This window comes from Passer domesticus, chromosome 7 (genome assembly GCF_036417665.1).
Source record: "Passer domesticus isolate bPasDom1 chromosome 7, bPasDom1.hap1, whole genome shotgun sequence".
In the NCBI taxonomy this organism is placed as follows: domain Eukaryota; kingdom Metazoa; phylum Chordata; class Aves; order Passeriformes; family Passeridae; genus Passer; species Passer domesticus.
Window position 1 is genome coordinate 39,553,832 of NC_087480.1, and position 21,577 is coordinate 39,575,408.

Here is a 21,577-nt window from a genome sequence, read left to right on the forward strand (position 1 = left end):
ACTTAGATTCTCTAGCAGATTTTTAATGCTAGACGTTCTAGTCCCGTATTCCAAAAGCTGTTCTGCAGTGCAAGGGAATTATAAGCATTTAAATGCTGAAGCTTGATTTAACCCATTTGACTCTCTTGGAGTACAAATGGTCTGTGCCTTCCTTTCCTCCTGTTTCCTTTACACATGCTTACTCTTTAAAAGCTGCTTTTTGTTATCTGAGGTTATTCAATTGGGCTGATCAACACTGATTTATAAGAACATGCTGTTAAGCTGCCTCTCTGCTGTTAATAGCTTTCTGCTATGCTCTGGCATTGCTAAGTCAGGGGCACTTCATTTCAATTATTGATGAGCCTAAAATGTCTTTTGTCTGTTACAGACATACTTATGTCATGAAATTTGTCTTTTTGGTCCTAATGAAACTTGTGTTCCTTGAATTTCTCTCCTTTCAATGACTGACCCTTCTGTGCTGAAGCATCTTACCCTATTTACTGTATAAATAAAATACCATAATACCTGAGAAAAAAGAGACCTAGCAGCATACTTACCCAGGCATTTATTAGTCACTGTGTTTGCCCACTCAGTTTTGAAAAGCTAATGACTGGTTCTTTAGACCTTTTTTTGATAAGGAGTAAAGAAACTGTGACTTACCTGGTGTGTCTGATGTGTAGTGTTGGGGGTAGGCATGTCCCTTACTGGGAAATAAGGCAGTCAGTGTGTTTTGTTATTCTAGATGCATAATATGATAATTTACTAGAAACATAATCAGATTTAGATCCTCCTAACTAAATCATCTATGTACACTAACTTTCTCTATTAATTTAGTCTTGTTTATAATGCATGAGTTTCCTAACCTAATAACGAATTCCACAAATCCTTTGATCCTATCTGAGGACATTTTAGGATCATGAGCATGTTTCCTAAACAGTAATTATAAATATTAAGTGCATATCAGTAAAGACTTTGTATCTCCTCCAGTCTAAACAAATCAGTGGTTAAAAAATGGTGGGGAGGGGTCAGTGTGGGGGTAGAGCATGAGAAGAGTGCCTGTGTCCAGCACCACGTACTGATCTGGGACCTTTGTGAACAATTGAGGACCAGTGCATTGAGATGTCCCATATGTGCCCAGACGGCTCAATTCCCCACCTAGACACACAGAGCTGTCTTACGCCTCCCTGTGTGATATCCAGCACTTGGTGCAGCCTGTGGCTGAAGCACACAAACGTGTGAGAGCGTGGCCAGGAGTCCTCCCAGCTGGCTGCACTCTGGGCTGGGGTAGGAAACCAGGTGGGTTATTTGTGTGGTCAGTGCATCCAGGCAGAAGGAAGGAATGCCTTTGTCAAACACAAACATGTAAATCTGCCTCTGAGTTTTGAATTTTCAGACAAGACATGGAACCTTGTATTTGGGAAATAAGTTCAGAGCTCAACAGAATGAGATTTAATTTATTTGCTCCTGCTTCACTGTACCTGGTTCCTAAAGCTTGGGACCTATAGGCAGCATGCTTATATATTATATTGGAAGGGGGAGATCTGCTTTTTTTTTCTGTAAATGCTCATTAGTAAATATTAAAGGTACAAAAATCCCGAGGGCTGTTTTTCTAAGGAGAATCCTTTTTAAAGTAAATTTAGAAGGGAACAGACATCAGCTCTGGCTTTTAATTAAATAGCCATATCCCTTGTGTGTAGCCTCTAAAGTTCAGGCAGAGCTGTTGTCTGTTGGTATGTGTAAAAATTGTCATCTTGCCTTGTGAACAAATTGAGTATTGAATTCTCAAATATTAATGCCCAATTTCTTTCATTCATTCCCTTTTTTTTTTTTTCCCAAGTAAAGTATGAGCAGTTCTTTGCTAATCTTATAGAAAAGTAAGAAAAAACTTTGGTTTTTGTAGTGCTTTTCATCTGGGAGTGACTGATTCAGCTTTAGAGTCAAAGTTTTGGGAAGAATTTCCTTTCCTTTTATAGCACTTTGTTCTTTGCTACTTTCCTAGGGCACTGTGCATTTGTGGGTATTTCAGGAGGGCAGCTCTTGCTTTGGGCTGGGAATAGGAGCTGCAGGTTTTGGTAATCTTGCTGGGTTGGAGGTTGGAATGAGCTTTATTTCAGCCCAGTCTCAGCACGAAGGGTCAGTTGACTGCTTGTTCTCCATGCAGGGAGTAGTGTGTTCTGTAATGTTACTATGGTTACATCCCAAATTAGAAGCTGCAGTGTTAGTGTTTGAAAGGCTGCCACCTATTAAGGCTCCAAGGAGCAAGTGAAGATGTACAGCCTGTGAGGAGCAGGCAGAGTTACTGTGACCAGGAACTGGAGTGCTCAGCCAGTCCAGGAGAGAGGAGAGGAGAGGAGAGGGCTGCTCACAATTCCCTGTGCACCTGACCACTCGGAATGAGCAACATGTACCAATGCAAAGCAAACTTGTGGTGGCTTGGAATATTCTCTTCAAAGAACTTTTAAACTCTTTATGTGTTGTTTTTAGAGGGTGTTAACAGAGCTTTGTCTAACTGGTTTTATAAGAAACTCTTAGGTTGAGCCATTCAGTAGAGTTCTGTCTTGACAACATCAGCAGAAATTCCTCAAACTAATTTGGATTAATTGCAGTATTGAGGCATGTACTGCTTGGCATCTTCTGCCTGGTGGCACAAGCCCCTTGAGAGTTGAAACACTTAGGCCATGGGTGACTTATCACTATTCCCATATGGAATCATGCATTCTGGATACTCCATGAATACTTTGCAAAGTTCATTTTATCACAGTAAAATGGAGTATTATATCAACTGTAATGTGTTGAAAACCTTTCAAGGGACAGTTCAGAATGATTAATGGCAACATTTTCAAGGTTGGTTATTCTTGTTTTTAAGCTTTATTTTTGCCTTCTGGAAATGTGTTAATGCAGAGTGTCATAAATGCTTAGTTTTAATTTTCCATGTTGAGAATTATTATGTATATGGCCAGTGGCCATTCTGCTCTTTTCTTCAAAAATGATATTCCTCCAGTAGTTCATCTAAAGTAGAGACAGGTTTGGCAAATACTTGGAATTTGCTTGGCTACTTTGAGATCCCAATATGTTTCTTAGCTATGCCAGACATGTTTGTAAGTGAAGGAAAAATAGCAATCTAGAAATGACCACAAGTGTCAGTATTGCCTGCCTTATTTTGCTTAGTAGATTTTCACCATTGCTTAGCTGGTAGTGAAACCCAGCTTTTACACTAGGTGCATTTTTAATAAATGGTCAAAATTTTTCTCTCTGTTCTAATAACACCCAAGCCATAAACTTGATGATTTCATTAACCACTGGGTGTCATAACTTTAGCACTTGAATGCAGCAATACAGATCAATCTACAGAACTAGAAAATGTTCCTGGTTGTTAAAAAACATGGATCAGGTTTTATGCAGTTGATTATTATGTTTTAGTCCATAAGGAATATAAGCATATCCCCAACTTCACAAAGTTGTGACAGGTGGGAAAGTCCAAGTGATGTTTTCAAGTCAGAAGGGTGTTTCTTGGGAAACATTTCAGGGAGATGTTCTATAATTTTAGAGCTTGTATTTTTTTATAAAGTAAACTGATCTTCCAGGTGTCCAGCTAGAATTCATTCTGTTCTCCTATTACAGCTTCCTTAGAGGATCACAGGTTTGGAGCGATTGAAAATTCACTCAAAAAGCCAAAGTACAAAATATAAAGTTTTGTTCTGCTCTGATTCAGTTCTGGTTTTGTGTATTACTCAAACGTATATTGGACTACTTTCCAGATGTGTTTATTTCTTCAATGTTGTGTTGTTTGCTTTATCATATTTTTGCTTTCTTCTGATTTTTCAGAATCTGATTTTTCGTATCTTCCCCAGGTGTTGCATGCAATTATTGCTGATCTCAAGTGCTAGATGCAGATTTTATTCTTCCAGGGGATGGGCAACATAATTTCATTTGTATTGTGCAGGATTTTTGGTTGTGTGGTTCTCCCCTGATGAACTGAGCAGCCAGTGCCAGCAGTAATATTTTCTGCCTGTCACAAGTGTTGCTTTTGCATTCTGAGAAGAGCAGAGACTTTATGAAGCTTTGATTCAGCACCGCAGGGGAGAGGAGGCCAAGCAGCTGAAGTACCAACATTCACAGGCACTCTACAGTGGGAAATGGGCTGGTGTTTTTCCCCTTACCTCGTGGGTTGTTTCATCCTTTATGATCCAGGTACCCCTAACACCCACCCCAGCATGAGAATTAGAAATAAAAACTCCAGTTCTTACAGAAAGTGGGACTCTTATGGAAGAACTGGTAGTAAATATCCAATTTCAAAGCATGGAAGATGGAATGAAGGAAGATGGCATCCTGTTGGAGGTAATAGGCACCAGCCTTTATGCTGAGGAAGGAAAATGTCTTGTTCCAGTTGCTGCCACCTGTCCAGGCCTTTTCTGCCCCTTTTGCTTCAGGCTGTCTTCAGGCTCTTGAGGCATCCCACACTTCTCTCCCAACAACTTGGCTTGTTAGGCTGATCAAAGGATGCAGCCATCCTATCCTGCCCAGCACTCTTCCATGCTGGAGGAGCTACTTAGCTATTTTTTTTCTTTTGTGTGGGGCCAAATAAGAGATTAGCAACTCCAGCTGTTCATCCTCTCACTTAGTTTTTTTCCCCATGTATATGGTTTATACAGGAATATATTTTGTTTACCTCCAAAATTTTTAGTAGTGAAATTGGTGAGGCATTTGTTTAGTGAACGTTAAATAATGTGAAATTGAAGAACTGGACTTTCAGAGCTGTCAGAATTTCCTGTGTCTTGGGGTTGAGACCTGTACTGACTCTTTCCATCTGTCACATTTCCTCAGTAGCTTTAGTATGTTAATTCCTACAGCTCCATCCTGTAGGTTTCTTCATTTACAGCTAATTCTGGGGGACATGAAAGGTTTATAGCAGAAATAACAGCGATTTAGCAAGTGCCTTAAATGCCTGAATCCTTTCCTTCTAGCACAGATGCTTAAACTAGGAAAACCAACAAAATCTGTGGAAAAAATCCTTTCTCCAGTGACTCAACAGGTCCTATTCATGTAATAAATTTCAGCAATATTTGTTCATAGCCAACAGAAAACCTGGAGCATAAAATGGAGAATAAATCCCCCTTTAAGAGCAATTCCCTACTGCTCTTTTTTTGACATGTTGGAGAGACTGAAATTTCTCCAAACACTTTGCACATCACCCAGTCTGGCTGAACTGCTTCAGCCTGGCCAGCTGGGGACGTGTCCCAGCTACTCCCCATTTTACTGAATGTTATTCCACCTTCATGTTTCCCTCAATTTGCTGTAGTTCCCAATCTGTGGAGATTAAGCTGCAGGCTTTCCACTTCTAAAATTCACATTAAACTTAAATGATACCATTCCTTGAGTGACTTCCAAGGGAAAGGAAGCTCTGCTGTGGAAATAATGGATTTTGTCTGAATAACTGTGTTCATAATTCCTTCTGTAATCTGTGTAAGACTCTAGATTAATTTCGTGAGCCTGAGGATTTTTTTTTCACATAAATTACTCATGTAGAGTCAGTAACCAGGACTCCTAGTCCTCAAATACTTGATTTAGAGGAAATCCTCAGGGTCTGGTTTGTATAATGTAAATTGACAGAGTATTGATTGAGAACTGGAGAATTTTTGTTATTTTCTACTATCTTAAGCTATATTTCAAACTGAAATTCCAGGTGGTTTTTTTTCTGTAATTTAGTGGCTTCTAACAGAAGAAGAAATCAGAGACAGCTCTCTTGCATCTTGTCCACCTCAAGATGTAATATTAAGAATAATCAATGCATTCTGTAGGAAAGTGTGTCTGTAAAAGAAAAAATACTGGTTATATTTAATATAATAATGCTGAATTCATAAAATTTGGCCTAAAATACACAATTATATTTTTCTGTTAGGTTTATAATCTTGCAATTCTTAATCAGCATCTGCAAAGAGTTCTATTGTTGATCTGTCTTGCTAAAGTGAATTATAGAGAGCATTTGTAATCTGAAAAAAACCACCACACTTCTTAGAAACTTACAGAAACCTGTCATCCTCTTAAAAACCCCCCAAGATCTCGTGACCTTGGATGATGCATATTGTAGATTCTTTGAAGTCTTCTCCTCTTGAGGATTTGTGTAATCAATCATTCAGACTTCTACAAATGCTTTTCTGTAGATTTTGGTTAATGCATGCTTGTTTTATCTATGTGCAAGTATTATGGTTTACATTGCAGATCAAAAGATTGAACTGTTGATGAGACCAAATCTGACCCACTTTTTTTCTGATTTTTTTTTTCTTTCTTTCCCTCACACCTTTGGATCTCCATGTTAGTCTTTGCCTTGGCATTCCTTATTTTGCCAAATATCAAAAGCCCTTCTATTGTATTTCTAGGTAACAAGCAAAGTAATAGATAGAATAAAAATTCCTTCTTTATTTAATAAGGTTACTGGATACAGTACAGAAAGGGAATCCCTTTGTTTGAGAATCTAGGTCACTACATAAGGAAAAGGTTTCCCTACTGTGAAAAATTTACATTTGCCTTTTTCTTTGTTTTGTCTTTTCCTTTTTTTCTTTACGATGTGCCACAATCTGTACTCGTGTGCTGTGTTTGCCTAATGACAAGAGGTTGTTTATTCCATGTAATTAAATGTCACTTCTCTGAGGTGCATGGGAGGAAGGGAGTGAGCAAGGAGATATGTCAGTAAAGTGGGAAGTGCTGGGTGCAGCAGAAAGGTTAGGGCAGCTCTGGAATCCCTGTTCTCTCCCTGGCAGGTTGGCTGGGACCGGTGCCAGAGTAAAATTGGATGTGTGCATGCACAGGATAATGCACAGAATCTCCTGAGCCTCGTGGAATGTCAGCCGTGTGGGAATAGATGCAGCAGCCTGCTCGGAGCAGGCTGGTGCAGCCCTGGGTCCCGGGTGGCTGATGAGTGTGTGCAGCATTTCCTGCTGCTCTCACAGCACTGCTGAGGCAGCTTGGGCTGGGTGGCAGTGCTGGGGCTGGCAAGGAAGAGAGCAGTGCTTCTGAGAAGCTGCCCTGAGCTAAGGAAAGTGTGAAACCTGAGGCACCTCCATCATCTCCGGTGGAAAATGTGCTACCTGGAAATACCTGATCCCAGCTGCTGGAGGTCTGGGTGATAGTAACTTGGGGTTTTTCCCAGAACAGCTTTCATAGTGGTGGTGCCTTCAGATGTTTCTTCCAACTAAGCACTAGTCAGAGACAGAAATCTCTGTTGGAGGAGATAAAAGTTTTTGCTTTTCCTCCAGAATAGGCACACATTCATTGCCCCAAGAATATGCCAATGCAGAACCTACAAAATAAGGAAGAAATATGTATTCTGGCATTAACTCTTGATTAGTTGTTTTTTCTTACATTTTCAAAATGTCTTTTTGGAAGCACAGGAATAAATAGAAAAGTGTGAGGTCTCTGGTCTGTGTACTTATTATCAGCCCATTGAGCTACATGTAAAATTACTCTGCTGCCCTTGCTCAAAAGGTGGTGCTGCTATTTTGTTTTGGTGTTTTTCTTGTAAAAGTAGAGCACGACCCGACTAAGGCAAGGAAGTTATTGGATGAGTCTCTATGAAATTGAATCTGTTTGTGACTGGTAAAGCCATCCTAAGCACGTACAGAAAGTTCCAGGGTGTCATAACAGAGGAATCTTGTTACACTTTGTGTTGGGCTTTTTTTCTCTCATTGAAATCTTGGCATTGAAAGCCTAACTCTATTCCAAAACATTGTCTGCTCTTAGTGGTTTACTCATTTTTATTTCCTGTCACTTTAGTGTTCAGTTTTCTGAACTGAGGGGATTTTACTTTGAAACACATTGCTGTAGGGGAAAAAAAAAAAACAACCCAAAAAAACTTATTTATTTTTTTCTGACTGACATTAGACTTTTCAAAGGTGTGAAACAGCTATTTGGAGTACCAGGACAGATGTGAGGGCTGAAGGAGAGCTGAGGAGGTCTCGCTGCTAATGGCAGATTTCCTTCAGATGAACTGTGAATCCCCAGGATCACCATGGATGACTGATGGCTGCTGACATGTGAGGAGCAGAAGGGATGGCTGGACTGAGCTCACCTGTGAATGTGCTGACTGGCAGGCTGTCATCTCCAGGGGCTATTCATAGTGGGAGGTTCTTAAACTGAATTTGTGTGTCTGTGTGTGTACAGAGCGAGAGGGCACAGCCTTTTGAAAACTTTCAGAACCTGTTTTGTGATGCACTTTGGAGTTTGCTCATTTGTCAGGGCTGATTTTTTTGCAGCCATGGATGAAGCCTGTATAGAAGTTACAGTGTAACAGGAAGATCCTAAAATATGTTGGTTTTGTAGAGCTTTTATTCTCATCTTTGAACAGGCCGGCCCCACACTACGTGAGATCTTGCCAGTTGACCTTTATTTAAGAGAATGCATTTATGCACTACCAAAAATACAGCTGAGAACAGTCTGTGATAAACCCGTTCTCCTAATGCAATGCTAGAAGCTTGGAGATAGTCTATCTAGTGTATGGATTGTGTGTAAAATGAAAAAATTAAAGTTGAATGCTGTCATCTTAGCTTTGAGAAGGGCTTAATTTAATCTTCTATACTAAAGAAAGAAGAATAATGGGGAATTTAGGTATAATGCCAAAGGAAGCTGAAAGTAGAGGCAGAAGGCCAAATGGAAAAATTCCTCTTTTGTGATCCAGCCAGAAGCCTTCCTGTATTTTAACTTCATGCATGATTTATTGCCACTACAGTTAGTTTTTGATACGGGCATGTAACATCATCAGCTTTTAGATTCTCCAGCAGGGTAGTATGAATGATGTGTTTTTTCAGGATACCAATACCAGCAGCCATTTGCACCATCTCTTTGGTATATGGTATTACAGCAATAATACACAGATCCTGCTGAAGCCATGCTAGCACTAAAAACCTTGAAGACACTTCTTCAAACATCTCCATTTCTCAAGAAGCACACAAGTGGGAAGCTTTGTTGCTGTGATGCAAATACAGTATATGTTATTGTATTGTTTGTCCTCAATATATGATTCTGTGATGTGTGACTGGAATGCTTTTCTGTCCCAGGTGGCTTTGTTAGGTGATGATTAATATTGTGATTCTGTTGTTTGGTCCCCCTGTGTGATTTTTTGAAGGAAATCAGCCATGTCCATAGGCTGTATTGCTTTTGGCCAAGAGCCAGGCTTTTAGAACATGCTGAAATGGAGACAACTGAAAATTTAATGTATGTTGTCTGTTTGTTCTCTGGGTATAAACCAGAAAGCTTTAAGTCCTTGTTGTGTTTGGGGGATTATTAGGTTGGGCTTTGTTTTCTTTAATTTTGGAATCTGTAGGACAAGTATAAAGCCTTAATTAAAGAAATACAGAATTTTGGGTTCAGGTGGCTGCCTGGCCTTCTGCTGACATGCACAGTGATCTGTAGTAGTGATACCTCCAAAATAATGTTTTCATCTGTTTACATCTGTACCCAGGGAGGGAAACTCCAGGCCTTTTGTAGTTACCCACTTGCACTCAGTGGAAATTTCTTCAAGAAGGGGGAATAACAAATGTATTGGTCTAATTTGAGTGCTGCCTCCTAATTGTAAATAAAAGAATATTTTAATTAAAACAGACTTCTGGAATGAGAGTTCTGCAATGAAAAGTATGTGTTGGAGTGGGTCTCCCAGGGAAAGCTGGAGGCAGAGAGAGCTGCAGGACAGGGTGATAAATGGCACAGAACAGCACCAAACCCTCTGCATTTTTACTGGGGGTGTTTGATTGTGGTGCTGCATATGAAACTTGGCCATCCTGCAGCCAGGAGAAGGTAGTCTAGCAGGCAGTTTTTGTCACAGCTGCTGTGACTGGTGTGAGAGGAATGCTATTACTGCAAATTTTGGAAATGCTGACTTCAGAATATTGTACTGAGAAAAATAGGTTAATGATGTTGACTCTAGGTGGGAGCAGCCATCTGAGGACACTGAAGAGCACCAGGTTTTTTTTCAAAGATGTTTTATTGTGTTAAATATCTAAGCTTACCTATGGGAAGCTGCAGGTAAGTAACTCCTAAAGTGTAATATTAAGGTACTACTCATACACTGCTTAGGAACTTTCTAGGTTTGAAATTTGTGTTTGAATCCCAGATTGCTTCCGTGCCTTGTCTTAAAATGTGGGAAAATGATTCCAAGGATGTCTTTATATTACTGAAATAGGAATATAAACATTTAAATTAAACAATAGATATGTTGTGTTGACATCTTTTGTTTTACTTGAAGCAAATGTGTAAAGTCACGGGGCAGAAAGAAACATTGCAATCAAATGTCAGCTGTGGTCAGAATATGTAGTGTATATAGTGTGTAGTACAGCAGTTCTCAAAATAAGGCTTTTCCATGGGGCACCTTACAGCAAACCTGGCCATTGGAAATGTATTGTGTTCACAACAGCTGCTTTCTGTGATTTAGTATTTTTAGTGAAATAAAAGTTCATTCACAACATGACCAGCAACTTCCTGTTTGGGGGCAGATTTTCCAGCTACTGGTGATAAAATCTGAGCGTTGCTCAGTTCCTGTGAACACATTCATTATCAGCCTGGTAGCAAGGACTGCTCTGGGCCCTCACTTGGGAAGGACATTGAGATGCTCAGGAGGGCAACGAGGCTGGTGAGGGGCTGGGAGCACGAGCCCTGTGAGGAGCAAGTGAGGGAGCTGGGGGTGTTTAGGCTGGAGAAAAGAAGACTCAGGGGTGACCTTATCACTCCCTACAGCTCCCTGAAAGGTGCCTGTAGTCAGGTGGGGTTGGGCTCTTTCTCCAGGCAGCACTGACAGAACCAGAAGGCACAGTCTCAATATATAGGCTGGATATTAGGAAAAAGTTTTTCACAGAAAGAGTCATAAAGTTCTGGAATGGTCTGCCCGGGGAGGTGGTGGAGTCACCATCTCTGGATGTGTTTAACAAAGCCTGGATGTGGCACTCGGTGCCAGGGTTTAGTTGAGGTGTTGGGGCATGGGTTGGACTCGGTGATCTTTAAGGTCTCTTCCAACCCGGTCATTCTGTGATTCTGTGACTGCTTGGGGCTGCCCATGGGGAAAGGAGATGGGGAGCACAGCCTGGGTGGCAGCATGGGAGAGGTGCCACCCCCGGGTGGATGTGGGTTTGGTGCAGAAAGCTTTGCTTGAAGCTTTTGTCGCTGTTCCCCTGCGTTTTAACCTTGCACACGCTGTGTGTCTGTGCAGTGCCTGACAGACATTTCACAGGGCTGTTCCAATGGTGCAAGCTGTAAATGCAGAGCTCAAGTTCAGCATCTGAGCAAAGGGGAAATGACCAAATTGAAGTGATACCTTTTGCTGCCACTGTGATCAGGGATGCTTAGCTGCGGTGTTGTAGAACAAAAAAAGTCTGCTCACCCATTGTCCTCTCGCCCCTGTCGTCCAAAAAAACTCTGCTTGCATCCTGATTTGATTCACTTTCTGTCTTCATGGTAGACAACATATTTTCTTCCTTTCAGTCTGTTTTTCTAAAAATGAGTTAAAGCAATAAAATCTGTAGAGTGAGAGCAGAATAGGATCTGGGGTATGTGAATGTGGTGTTCCTTTGGTTAATTTTAACTTTTTTTTCCCCATATGACAACTAAAACTGAACTTGTGAACTGAGACAGCTGGGGCAGGACAAATGTTCAGAGACAGAATTCTGGTTATCTTGTAAGCAGATTAAAATATCCAGTTTTCCCTGTCTGGAGGAATTACAGGGAGTGGATAATTGCAGCATTTGCAAGTCCAGAAATCTTAACACTTTTGTGTTCGACTAAAACTCAGAAATTTTTGCAGAGAATTACCACTCTGTTTCTAACTTTGTTGTCTCATGTTGTACAGATCTCTCTTGTGTCTCAGTATCTTATCCATAGTTTTATCACCAGCAGCCAAGACAGTCAATCTGCTCTGTCTGAGCAAGACTGTTGATCTGAGGGCTCTGACCAATGTCATGCTGGGGTTTCACTGCTCTATTTGCAAATGACATAGATAATTACTATAATACACTTATTTTTTAACTTTTTTCAGTAAAGTCATGTGACAGAACCTGCTGTTCTGTCACTTGACTTTACTGTAGCCATTGAAGCAGTGGCCACCCCACAAGAATCTCTTGGGGTGTGCTTGTGTAAAAGTCACAAAGTAAAAAATACAAGAGTTGAGAAGAAACATGAGGACAAGTTTCATGACTGGTGACCGCCAAAGTTTGGTTTAGTATTACCAGCAGCTTATTACAGTTACAGCAGATCTCACAATCATCACCTTTCGGGTATTTAAAAAAAGTATCTTTGCTTTTTCAGCTGAATTTGCATAGCAGATGAGCTGTTGTTCATCAAGGGAGCCTGGAGTCCAAGGCACTCTGCAATCTGAACATTTTTTAGCCCTTTTTCTGGCCTGTGGCAGTTCAAAATAGCCCTTTCCATATCCAAGTGCTTACAGTCCCTTGAATGCTCACATCCATTGCTGTCATCACTCAAGCCCTGGTCTCTTGGCTTGTTTGTTACAATTTGTTATAGCTGCAGCTAAAGCTTTTGATCCTGGAGAGCACATCTTTGAACTCAGCAGTGTTTTTTCTAGGCAGCACAAACAACTTGGAGTTCATTGCTCTGCTGTTCAGCCTTGCACATTGGCTCCTCAAGGAATTCAGTGTCAGGATCTTTCCCCAGATATTTTAAGTTTTGATGGGCGATTACTTGGAAAATTGCTTTCATCTCTCTGCCCATGACCACCCATGATAATTCTATTTTCTTGCAACATAATGTAGCATATAAGCATAGTGCTGGGATTGCTAAAGCTGGTGAAGTACAGAAGAATAATATTAAAACTACTTTTTAGTGAATAGAAAGGAGAAGATCACATCAGGATGAAGTACAACTGGGAACAACTGGTGCTGGATAATTTGTTGAACAAGCAATCATGAAATAACCCAAGGTCTTTTAATAGCTGCCCGTGTATTAGAATTCTAATCCAGCATCCCCTGTGTTGCAGCAATGGGAGTCAGTATAAGCAGGGGAAGGCTGGAAAGAGCCTCAGCAGTTTCTGTTGCATTGAGATGTTTGACAGCATCCCACAAAGTTATTCAGTTACTTGGGTCTTGATTAATTTTGGGGATTTTTTTTGATAAATTTTGATACAGAAGTCAAGGGTCCATCTGTATTCATTTATGCACCTGCAGAGCTTTTAAAAATATTCTTCTCACACAAAGCATTTCATGAGTCTTCCCAGAAGTTGTCACTCAGACCTCTGAGGTCACTTAGACCTGTGTTTATGTATTGCTCACTGGCTGCAGCTGTAAGTGGGCTCTTGCTGCTGCTCTGTACTGAGCAGCATTTTCTGTAATGTAAATGTGACTGTTCCCTTGAATCCCATTTCCAAAGCTGAATCTGATCACAAAACCAATAGTGCTTCTCTGAATGTTTGGGATTTGCATGCCAGTTGTGCTGTTGGGCAAATGGATTGCTTGAGCCCCATATTCTGTGATATTTCTGATAAAAAGCACTTGCTGTGAGTGACCAGTGCCTGCCCTTAGAGGCAGGACTGGAACTAGATAGTTATGAATATGTCAAGTTTCTAAGCTAGAGACTCAAACATGAGCCAATTGCAGTAAATTCACAATTAAATACAAATATCCTGGGCTGATTGTGGCATGCAGAAAACCAGTAGGGTAGAAACTTTACACCTGGCTTTAGAGAAGGATGAAAGGAATCCCTTAATGCTCAAACTGTGCTTCTCAAAACCCTCCCTGGCTGCCAAGTAATGTGTGTGAGGCTGGCTTAGATAACTAATCCAAAGGAAAAGTCTAAGCAAAAATAATGTTTTAGTGATAACTGCCTTTGTCTTTTCACTCAGTTCATGGAAATGAATCATTAAAATGAACATAGGGGAGGTATAGACAAGTCCTTATTTTTCAAACAAACAAACAAGTCCTCTGGAGTTCTCAGGATTAAGAGTTGTTGTTTTTGATGAAAACAGCTTATCCCCAGGAAAATGGAAATGTTTACATGTTTAATCTTTGTCACCAACATCCCTCTTCTGCTCAAAAATTGCTATTTCTATAGCAACAGTTTGAATTTATGTGACTGATGTAAATTGAAGACAAAGTTCTTAATTTTGCAGATATTCTGTGCAAGGATAAAGGTGGGAGGAGCTCTAACACACTTCTGAGGACTCTTCAGAGGGGCTGGATAGCTTAACTTTGGGGGTAATGGTTTTAAAGCATCTCAGTAGTTGTGGCTTTGATTAATTATTTCCAAAAGCTTCTCCAGTGATTTCTGCTTTGTTGTTGCAGCTTTTTTATGTGCTTTTGTCCCTAGTTGCTCACTAGTCACTACAATTTTCTTTTAGATTCAGTTGTGATTTGGTTTGTTTTCTTTGCAGAACCAGAGTATTTCCTAAGATATCAACAAGCAGTCCAGTTAATTCAGTCATGTTTAAAGCTAATTTGACCTGGTAATGAACAAGAAATTGCAGTGAATATTTTTCATTCATTGACACTCATTGCCAGGTCTAACTTGCAAACACCCACCAGTTCTGTTTATCATGTTTAACAGTGTCAGGGTTTCTGAATTTGAATAATCCTGTCAGTTTTAATTCTGTTCTGAATTGATGAAGGACCAGATTTGTAAGTGAAAGTTGAATTTGCATGGTGGGGTACAACAGGTGTTAAAGTTTGGGTAGTTCCTGGTGGAACCAGCAGAGTTTTATTTGTGCCACCCTCCCTGGTTCTCCTTTCCCCCCTCCTCCATCCCTGTAGTGCTGGGCTCATTCTGATTTCCCTCTTTTGTGAAATTTGGTGTATGTACTTCAATATTTGCAAAACTATAATGAGGCTTCTATTACCTTTCTAAGATTGACATTGAGTTTTGTGGCATGAAAATGAATTTCGCGATAGGAAGCCTTCTATGCTGGGTAAGACATGACCTTCAGTAAAATACATTTTAATATAATACACTAAAGGTTGGGCTTAATGAGCTTGAAGGTCTTTTCCAAATTTAATGATTCTATGACCATTTTTGTCTTTTGAAATAAACATGCTCTATATAATTTTTATCAGCCCTCCTTGTCTTGTCAGATCAGTTTTTTTGGTTGTCCAGGTATGAAAAAGTGAATCTGTGCTGTTATTTTTTTAAGGTAGTTGGTATAGGAGTCCTTTGATAAATACTGGTAAAACTGTTCTTCTGTTAAAATTTGTTCTGTAAAAATATCTTTAATTCTGCTTAAACTCCCACTCTCCCTTGCAGAAAATAAGAAAGTTGAAACAATAGAAACAGTAGAAATGACCTTTTCATTAATATTGCAAACAGTGGAAGTGAAAGTAACTATAATATTAGAAGTATTTGCACAATAAATTCTATTTTTTACAGTAAAGTTTAGAATTAGAAAGGCAGTTAAAAGCTTGCAATTTATTATTTAAGTGTCTTGTGGGACTGCATGCAGATTTGTGTGTGCATAGAAATATGAAAATAAATGATAGCAGTTTGATGTATAAATAAAATGATGTGAAACACTAGTTAAAATATTATTAAAATTTTCTTGATGCAGACAGAAGTCAGAGAATTACAGGGAAGGCTGCAGAGGCAGAGCCACTGAGTTGGATTATTTTGCATTACTCTTTGAAAAGCTTGGATTTTTTTCCAAGGCTTCTATGGGCTTTAAATTTTTTGAACAAAGCTCTGTGTTTTCAGAATCCAATTTATATGAAATAGATGTTTCTATCAGGCTTCAAGTAGGGCATCTGGACCAATTTTTAGATACCTGCTTTGAAGTCAACCCTTTGTTTTGGCCGTTTGTTCATACATTGAAATATGCAATATTTAATTTACAGAAAAGTTGTATTCTTTTTAACTATGTAGCTGTTTCAGGTTTTTTCATAGTTTTTTAGGCTGGCTTTACTAAAATTTTCAAAGGTTCAATACTTTAAGTCAGGAAATGATAATACAGTTGCTGGTAATTAAAGTGGGTTTTTACCGTCTCTTGTACCTCAAATTGAATAGATACATTGAAGTCTCTTGTTAAAAATAATTTTACAGGCTGGCCATCCACGTGTACTTTTCTTTCTCTTTTGAATCCAATTTTTGCTGTGTTCCTCTTCACAAACAGAGCTGGCTTTGGGTGAATTCTGTCGTGGCTGGAAGCTGCTCTGTGTTTTACATGCAAGCACTTGCTAACCCTCCTTGCAGAATCAAATGTTACTTTTTGCTTCTACTGCTCCTGGGCAGGAGCATGCAGGCTACCCAATAATCTTCAGATTTTTGGGTGAAATTCTGGAACTAATTTAAATATTATTAATGAACAAGATAGTAATTAAATTTACCAAATAAAAACCACAAGATGGCATCAAATTGTCAACTCTGTCCTTTGTTCCTGTATTTTTTTTTAAAGGTCAAAATACTACAGGCTCTTATGATCTCTGCAGAGAAACCAGTTGGGAAAGGGAACATGCAATGAAATAGTTTTTCCTTCCACAATTTGGACCTGTTAAACTGCCATAAGATATCTTTAATAATTTGGTTTTGAACAGGAGAGTTTATTTTGTAAGGTGTATCAGAAGTTACTGTTCAGGCAATTTTTCATTCCAGTTGGGAAATGAGGGTAACCTAACTATGGATGTTAATGCTCATTTTGAATCCAAGAAAAGCATAAAGTATCTAAAATACAGACTTTTTTCTAAAATATAGGAAAACAGTAGTTGGGTCCTGATGGATGTCTGGTAAATATTGGTAATGGGTAATTTAAAAAAAAAATTATACACATAATAGCTGTTTTAAAAAAGTTGTTATTTTTACAAAGGTTAAAAAAAAGAGGTTTAAAGAAAGTGGTTTAAAACCAAGAGGTTTTGAAAGGTGTCTTAAAGAAAAGAAACAAACAAACCCCCACCAGGCACTCTTGGGAAACTTAAACCCAACCATGGCTGTACTAACCACAGCTACTGAGCTGCTTTCCACTCATCCAGTGCTTTGTGCACCCAGTATTTTCTAGGTACAGCAATGCTAAATAGCAAAAGGAATACACTAAACACAAAACCATTGTTAGGCAGAGATATTTTAAATGTCTGAGATGACAGGGAACATAAGCACTAAAATGAGTCCCACAGAGAAGCAGATCCAGCACGATGGGAAAACGAGGCAGTGAGGCTCAGGAAAGTGTGGAGCTGATGACATTCTGTGTCAGGGTGTTGCTTCTGAATAGTTAAAATGTAAATCATAAGTAAACTATATATATATAACCTTCTATGGTAAATTAGCAGAAGTAAACCAAGTAATATGTTTTTGATTAAAATACAACGTTAAGTGGTTGGCTTAAAGAAGATTTGTATTTTTCAAATTACGTGGTTTTGTTACTAAATTAGTTTCAACTTATGAATATTCATAATATGCTCCTTAACAGTGTCAAACAGCTTATGCATGAGAATTAGGTATGTCATTTTCGAGCAAAACTGTCTAAGTATTCAGAAATTTTGAGGAAATGAATGTTCTTTAAATAGCTAAACAGTGATTTTTGCTGCTTGTGATGCTTAGGGTACAGCTGCATGAACAAAAGCTCCCTTAGCTGGAGTTTTAATTTGCAGCATGCTGGTTACTTAAGAGTAACTTTTAGATTAAGAATTTCACATGAGAAGATTTGAAATACCTTTGTGTGTGCTCAGTGAGAAATAACTCTGGCATTTCCAGGGAATGAGTGTGCAAACCAGGAGTTGCCTCTGAGTAGCTGGGAGGCCACAAGTCACCAGCAGCACCCCCTTTGTGTAGCTGGATGAAGCAGCTACAGGGTTACTCTGCCAGATGAATACTCTTTTTCCTCTGGGAGAAATCCTGGAATGCAGTTCTCTGTGGTTATACCTGCCTTAAGAGCAGAGCTTGTCTTAAATCAGTGTGTTGTCATAGGAAAAGCTTATATCTCTATCTGAATACTTTTGAAAAGCAGTAATTTTAAATCTAAACTTAGCAGGACAGAGGAAAATCCTAACAAAATGATCCTGATAATGACTTCTTTACTGACACCAGGTTTTCCTCTCCACTGGCAGGTCTTGTCAACCACCACAGCTCTGTGCTTCTGTTCTTTTCCTCACCTTGCTAGTATACATTTCTCCTTACAAATCTTCTGAGAAATGTGGGGGTGAAATATTGATCAGAGTTTCTTTTGCTACATTGGCTGCAGCTTTTACAGAACAAGAGGTAGTGGTTAGATCACTGAAAATTGTAAAAAGAGAAGGGGTGTAAATCACCTCCACAGGATTGATGGTACACCTTCAGTCAGGTGACAGCTGAGCTTTGAGGATACCTCAATATTGGGAGTTGTGAGCTGAGGGAGGTTCATTCCTGAGATTATCATAGTCTAAGGTACCAATTTGTACAAGTAAAAGCTGTGACCTCCATAATTTATTGATTTGCAGAATTTGGTCTTACAAACAGAATGGTCATAGGCATGGAAGTGGTATTTACTCATTTAAATTAATTGATTTCCTACTCTTAATCAGGTACTTTTATGTGGGTTTATTCCTGTACTTTGTTTTTCATTTGGGGCAGTATATTTTGTTTATTTCAGTTGCCATGTTCTCAAAGCCGTGTTTTATTTTAGGCTCCTGCACTAAGTTTCCCATAAATCACTGTAGAGCAGGCAGTTCAGAGGAGAGTGTGAAGAACCCCCAAAAAGATCATTTGCCAGTTACTTCATTAGGCTCAAGCCACTGGTTTGGCTTTGGTTCTTATTTGGTTCTAATTGCTCCCAAGTTTCTCTGCAGCAGCTCCTGGTTGCCTCCTTCACTGCAGGCTGTGTTTGAGCCATGGGCAGCGCTGGCAGGGGAGGCAGCAAGGCTGCACTGCTCATTCCATAGGGGTGGAAGGAGGAATGAAGGTGTGGGACAGCACACAGGAATGGTTATGCATCTGAACTGGATTTAGAAACTTGGAACTTGGCATTGCAGGAGTTGATGTTTCTTTAGCTTGATAATCTCCTTTACATTTCATCAAGTGCTGTGAATTTAAGGAAGTGTTATGGGGGAATTCTTGGTTTCTTCAAAATGAGTAACTAGTGCAGCACAGAATCATTCTTTGACACAGAACATGGTAGCTTTCTACAGAAAGAGGTGCAAAATGTTTTAATTTTGTTTTCTTGGAAAGTGGAGGTAAAAAGAAGGATGCTGTTTCTCAGTTGCAAGGCTTGTCTCAGAGGTAGTCAGCATTTAGTGCTGCTCTTCTTCTAGAGTGTGGTAGTATTTTCATTTTTATAATTTTCTGAGTAATTATTGTGAAAGGACATTGGCAAAAATACCTTTCCTCTGCTGCTATAAAAGTAAATCTTAAAATAACAGGTACTGACTCAACTGCCCTACATAAATGTTGGTATTTCAATAATCAGAAGAGAGTACAGTAAAATTTGGGATAGACCCATTACTTGCAGAGTAGGGTTAAATCCTTCTACTAAAGATTAATGGGAGGTTGCTGCCTGTAAAAGTTACAAAAGCTGCTCACTGCACCAAATGTCAGCTCCAGCTTATTGTAACTAATCATGGCTGGCTTCACTAAGGCTCAGGGAAGAGAGGCTTTGAGTAAATTTGTGTTTTCTATGGGCTTGTGTGGGAGCTTCTGTTTGTACTTCAGAGATCATGAGATAAAGAGTTTTAACTTTCATGATGGAAACTTAAAAGCAGCTCCTCTAAGTATTATTTAAATCATGCAGTGAGCCCTCTCATGAGCTTTCTTTTATTTTGCATTACAAAACACGCTGTTATTTATGCATGGAGATAGAAGTCTGATAATGCCTATTGGAGTCCTTTCCAACGGGTTTTCCTCTGAGTGGGGTCTCTGACCTTTCTCAGTGTCTCATGCTTGTAGGATACCTCACATAGTGTTTAAGTAATTTTCAGCTGAAATCCATGGTTTCATGTTAAAAAGGTTTTTTTTCCTGTCAGCTCTGCAAATAGATGGAAGTGGCTGGAATATGCTGCAGCTTTTTAGCATGTTGGTGCTATGTGTTATGTTCTGTGAGGTTTCACAGCAGAAACGGAGAGCAAAATTTGTTCTTGCAGGGATTGCGTTGCTTTGGAAGCAGACATGTGACCTCACTGTTTTCTTTGGTGCTGTGTTGACTCTGGAGAATTAACAAGAATAAACAGTAGTGCAGGTCTTTTGTGTGTTACATTAAGGTAATTGGATAAGGCATGAGCAGAACTAATTATCATGAGAGTGCTATTTCTGGGCAAGTCAGGAATGCATTGCAATTTCTTGGTCCTGGTTTTCTATCCAAAGCATAAGGGGATCTTGATTGGAAATTTCTACAGCCAGTTGCTTATATTTACATTACTAACCCTTGGTGAAGGTGGTAGTAGGTAAAATGAAACAATACTATGAATAGGAAAGGTTTCTTTGAAGTTTATGAAAAAAAGTTTATGATTGGTTAAAATTTAAGACTGTAAAAGTTTTGAGGTTGTCTGTCTTCCCTAAACCTAGAACAGGATCTGTAAAGAGTTTGGAATACTTTCTCTATTTTCTTCCATCTCTTTAGTGGAAACATACTGCTGTCATTACAACGATACTGTCAGTACCTCTGTGTTCATTTGAAAACTCGTGTACCTGACACAAAGCTCAGCTGATCATGTTGCTCTTCTGTCTTTTCAAAGGAAGGTGCATCTGCTCGAAAAACACAAACTCCGGCAGCACAGCCTGTGCCACGACCAGGTAAGTGGCCACTGTCACACGGGCTTCTGTCCCACATGTGCATGAGCTTCTAAGGAGTTCTCTTCAGAACTTTAGTTAGCTCAAGAGTGAAGTACAGGTCATTTAGTTTTGGCCTTTAACTGCATGTGTTGGGAAAAACCCATAGCCTTTTGTTTCATGTTATACCATGGGACTTGGGGTCGTTCCCTTCAGTGTGTTGCCCAATCAGCCCATTGAAAGCATGCACTGCTGAAATTAAAACGTCCAGAACCTCTCTTGGTTGTGGGCTTGGTATGTCAGCAGTTAAAACTTGACAAAATCCCCACTCAAATATCTAACAAGAGCTGGTTAATACTGCAAGGATAAACAAACAGAATACCTAATCTCAAAAAGAGATATATTATTATTTCTAGGATTAATATGTCAGAAATAAGTAGTACTCTGAATGTGTTATCATTACTTCTTCACACTTCTTAAGCACATAAGATATTTGTAACAGGGCCAAAATCCTCAACTGGGTTTTTAATTTCCATTCAGTAAATTTTGGCTACCAAGTCCATTTTTCTGTCAGATTGAATCTTGAGTTTTGATGCAATGATGGGATGATAAATGTACTTTGTTTAAATAAGAAACCCTCAGGATGAGTTTTCAGAAGTGTGTAGGAACAGTATATAAGAGAAATATATATATTTGCAAACTGATGTGCAGATTTGCCCCTGGTTTACATACTTTGAGAGTTTAGTGGTTTGATGGGAGAAGGTCTCAAGTGAAAGGTGTTATTTCAGGACAAGATGAGGTTATGAAGGTCCTGAAGACATTCTGGGGGGCTTGGAAGCAAAGCTACCAGTTAAAATGAAAATACTTTTTCTAGAAGTACTGCTGGAATACTGTATATCCTTGTTGAGACTCTAAATGCTTGCAATGTGTGCTTTGCTAATTCCTTGAGATTTGTTTGCAGGAT

At 39.4% G+C, this 21,577-nt stretch overlaps 1 protein-coding gene across 1 annotated transcript in view; it reads left to right on the forward strand.

Annotated features, from left to right (window-relative positions):
- Positions 1-21,577, forward strand: part of CDC73 (cell division cycle 73) — a 101,017-nt gene that overhangs the window by 60,954 nt on the left and 18,486 nt on the right. The window contains exon 11 of the mRNA XM_064427881.1: positions 20,580-20,637. Coding sequence (XP_064283951.1) covers positions 20,580-20,637 — 58 coding nt within the window. The remainder of the gene's footprint in view (positions 1-20,579; positions 20,638-21,577) is intronic.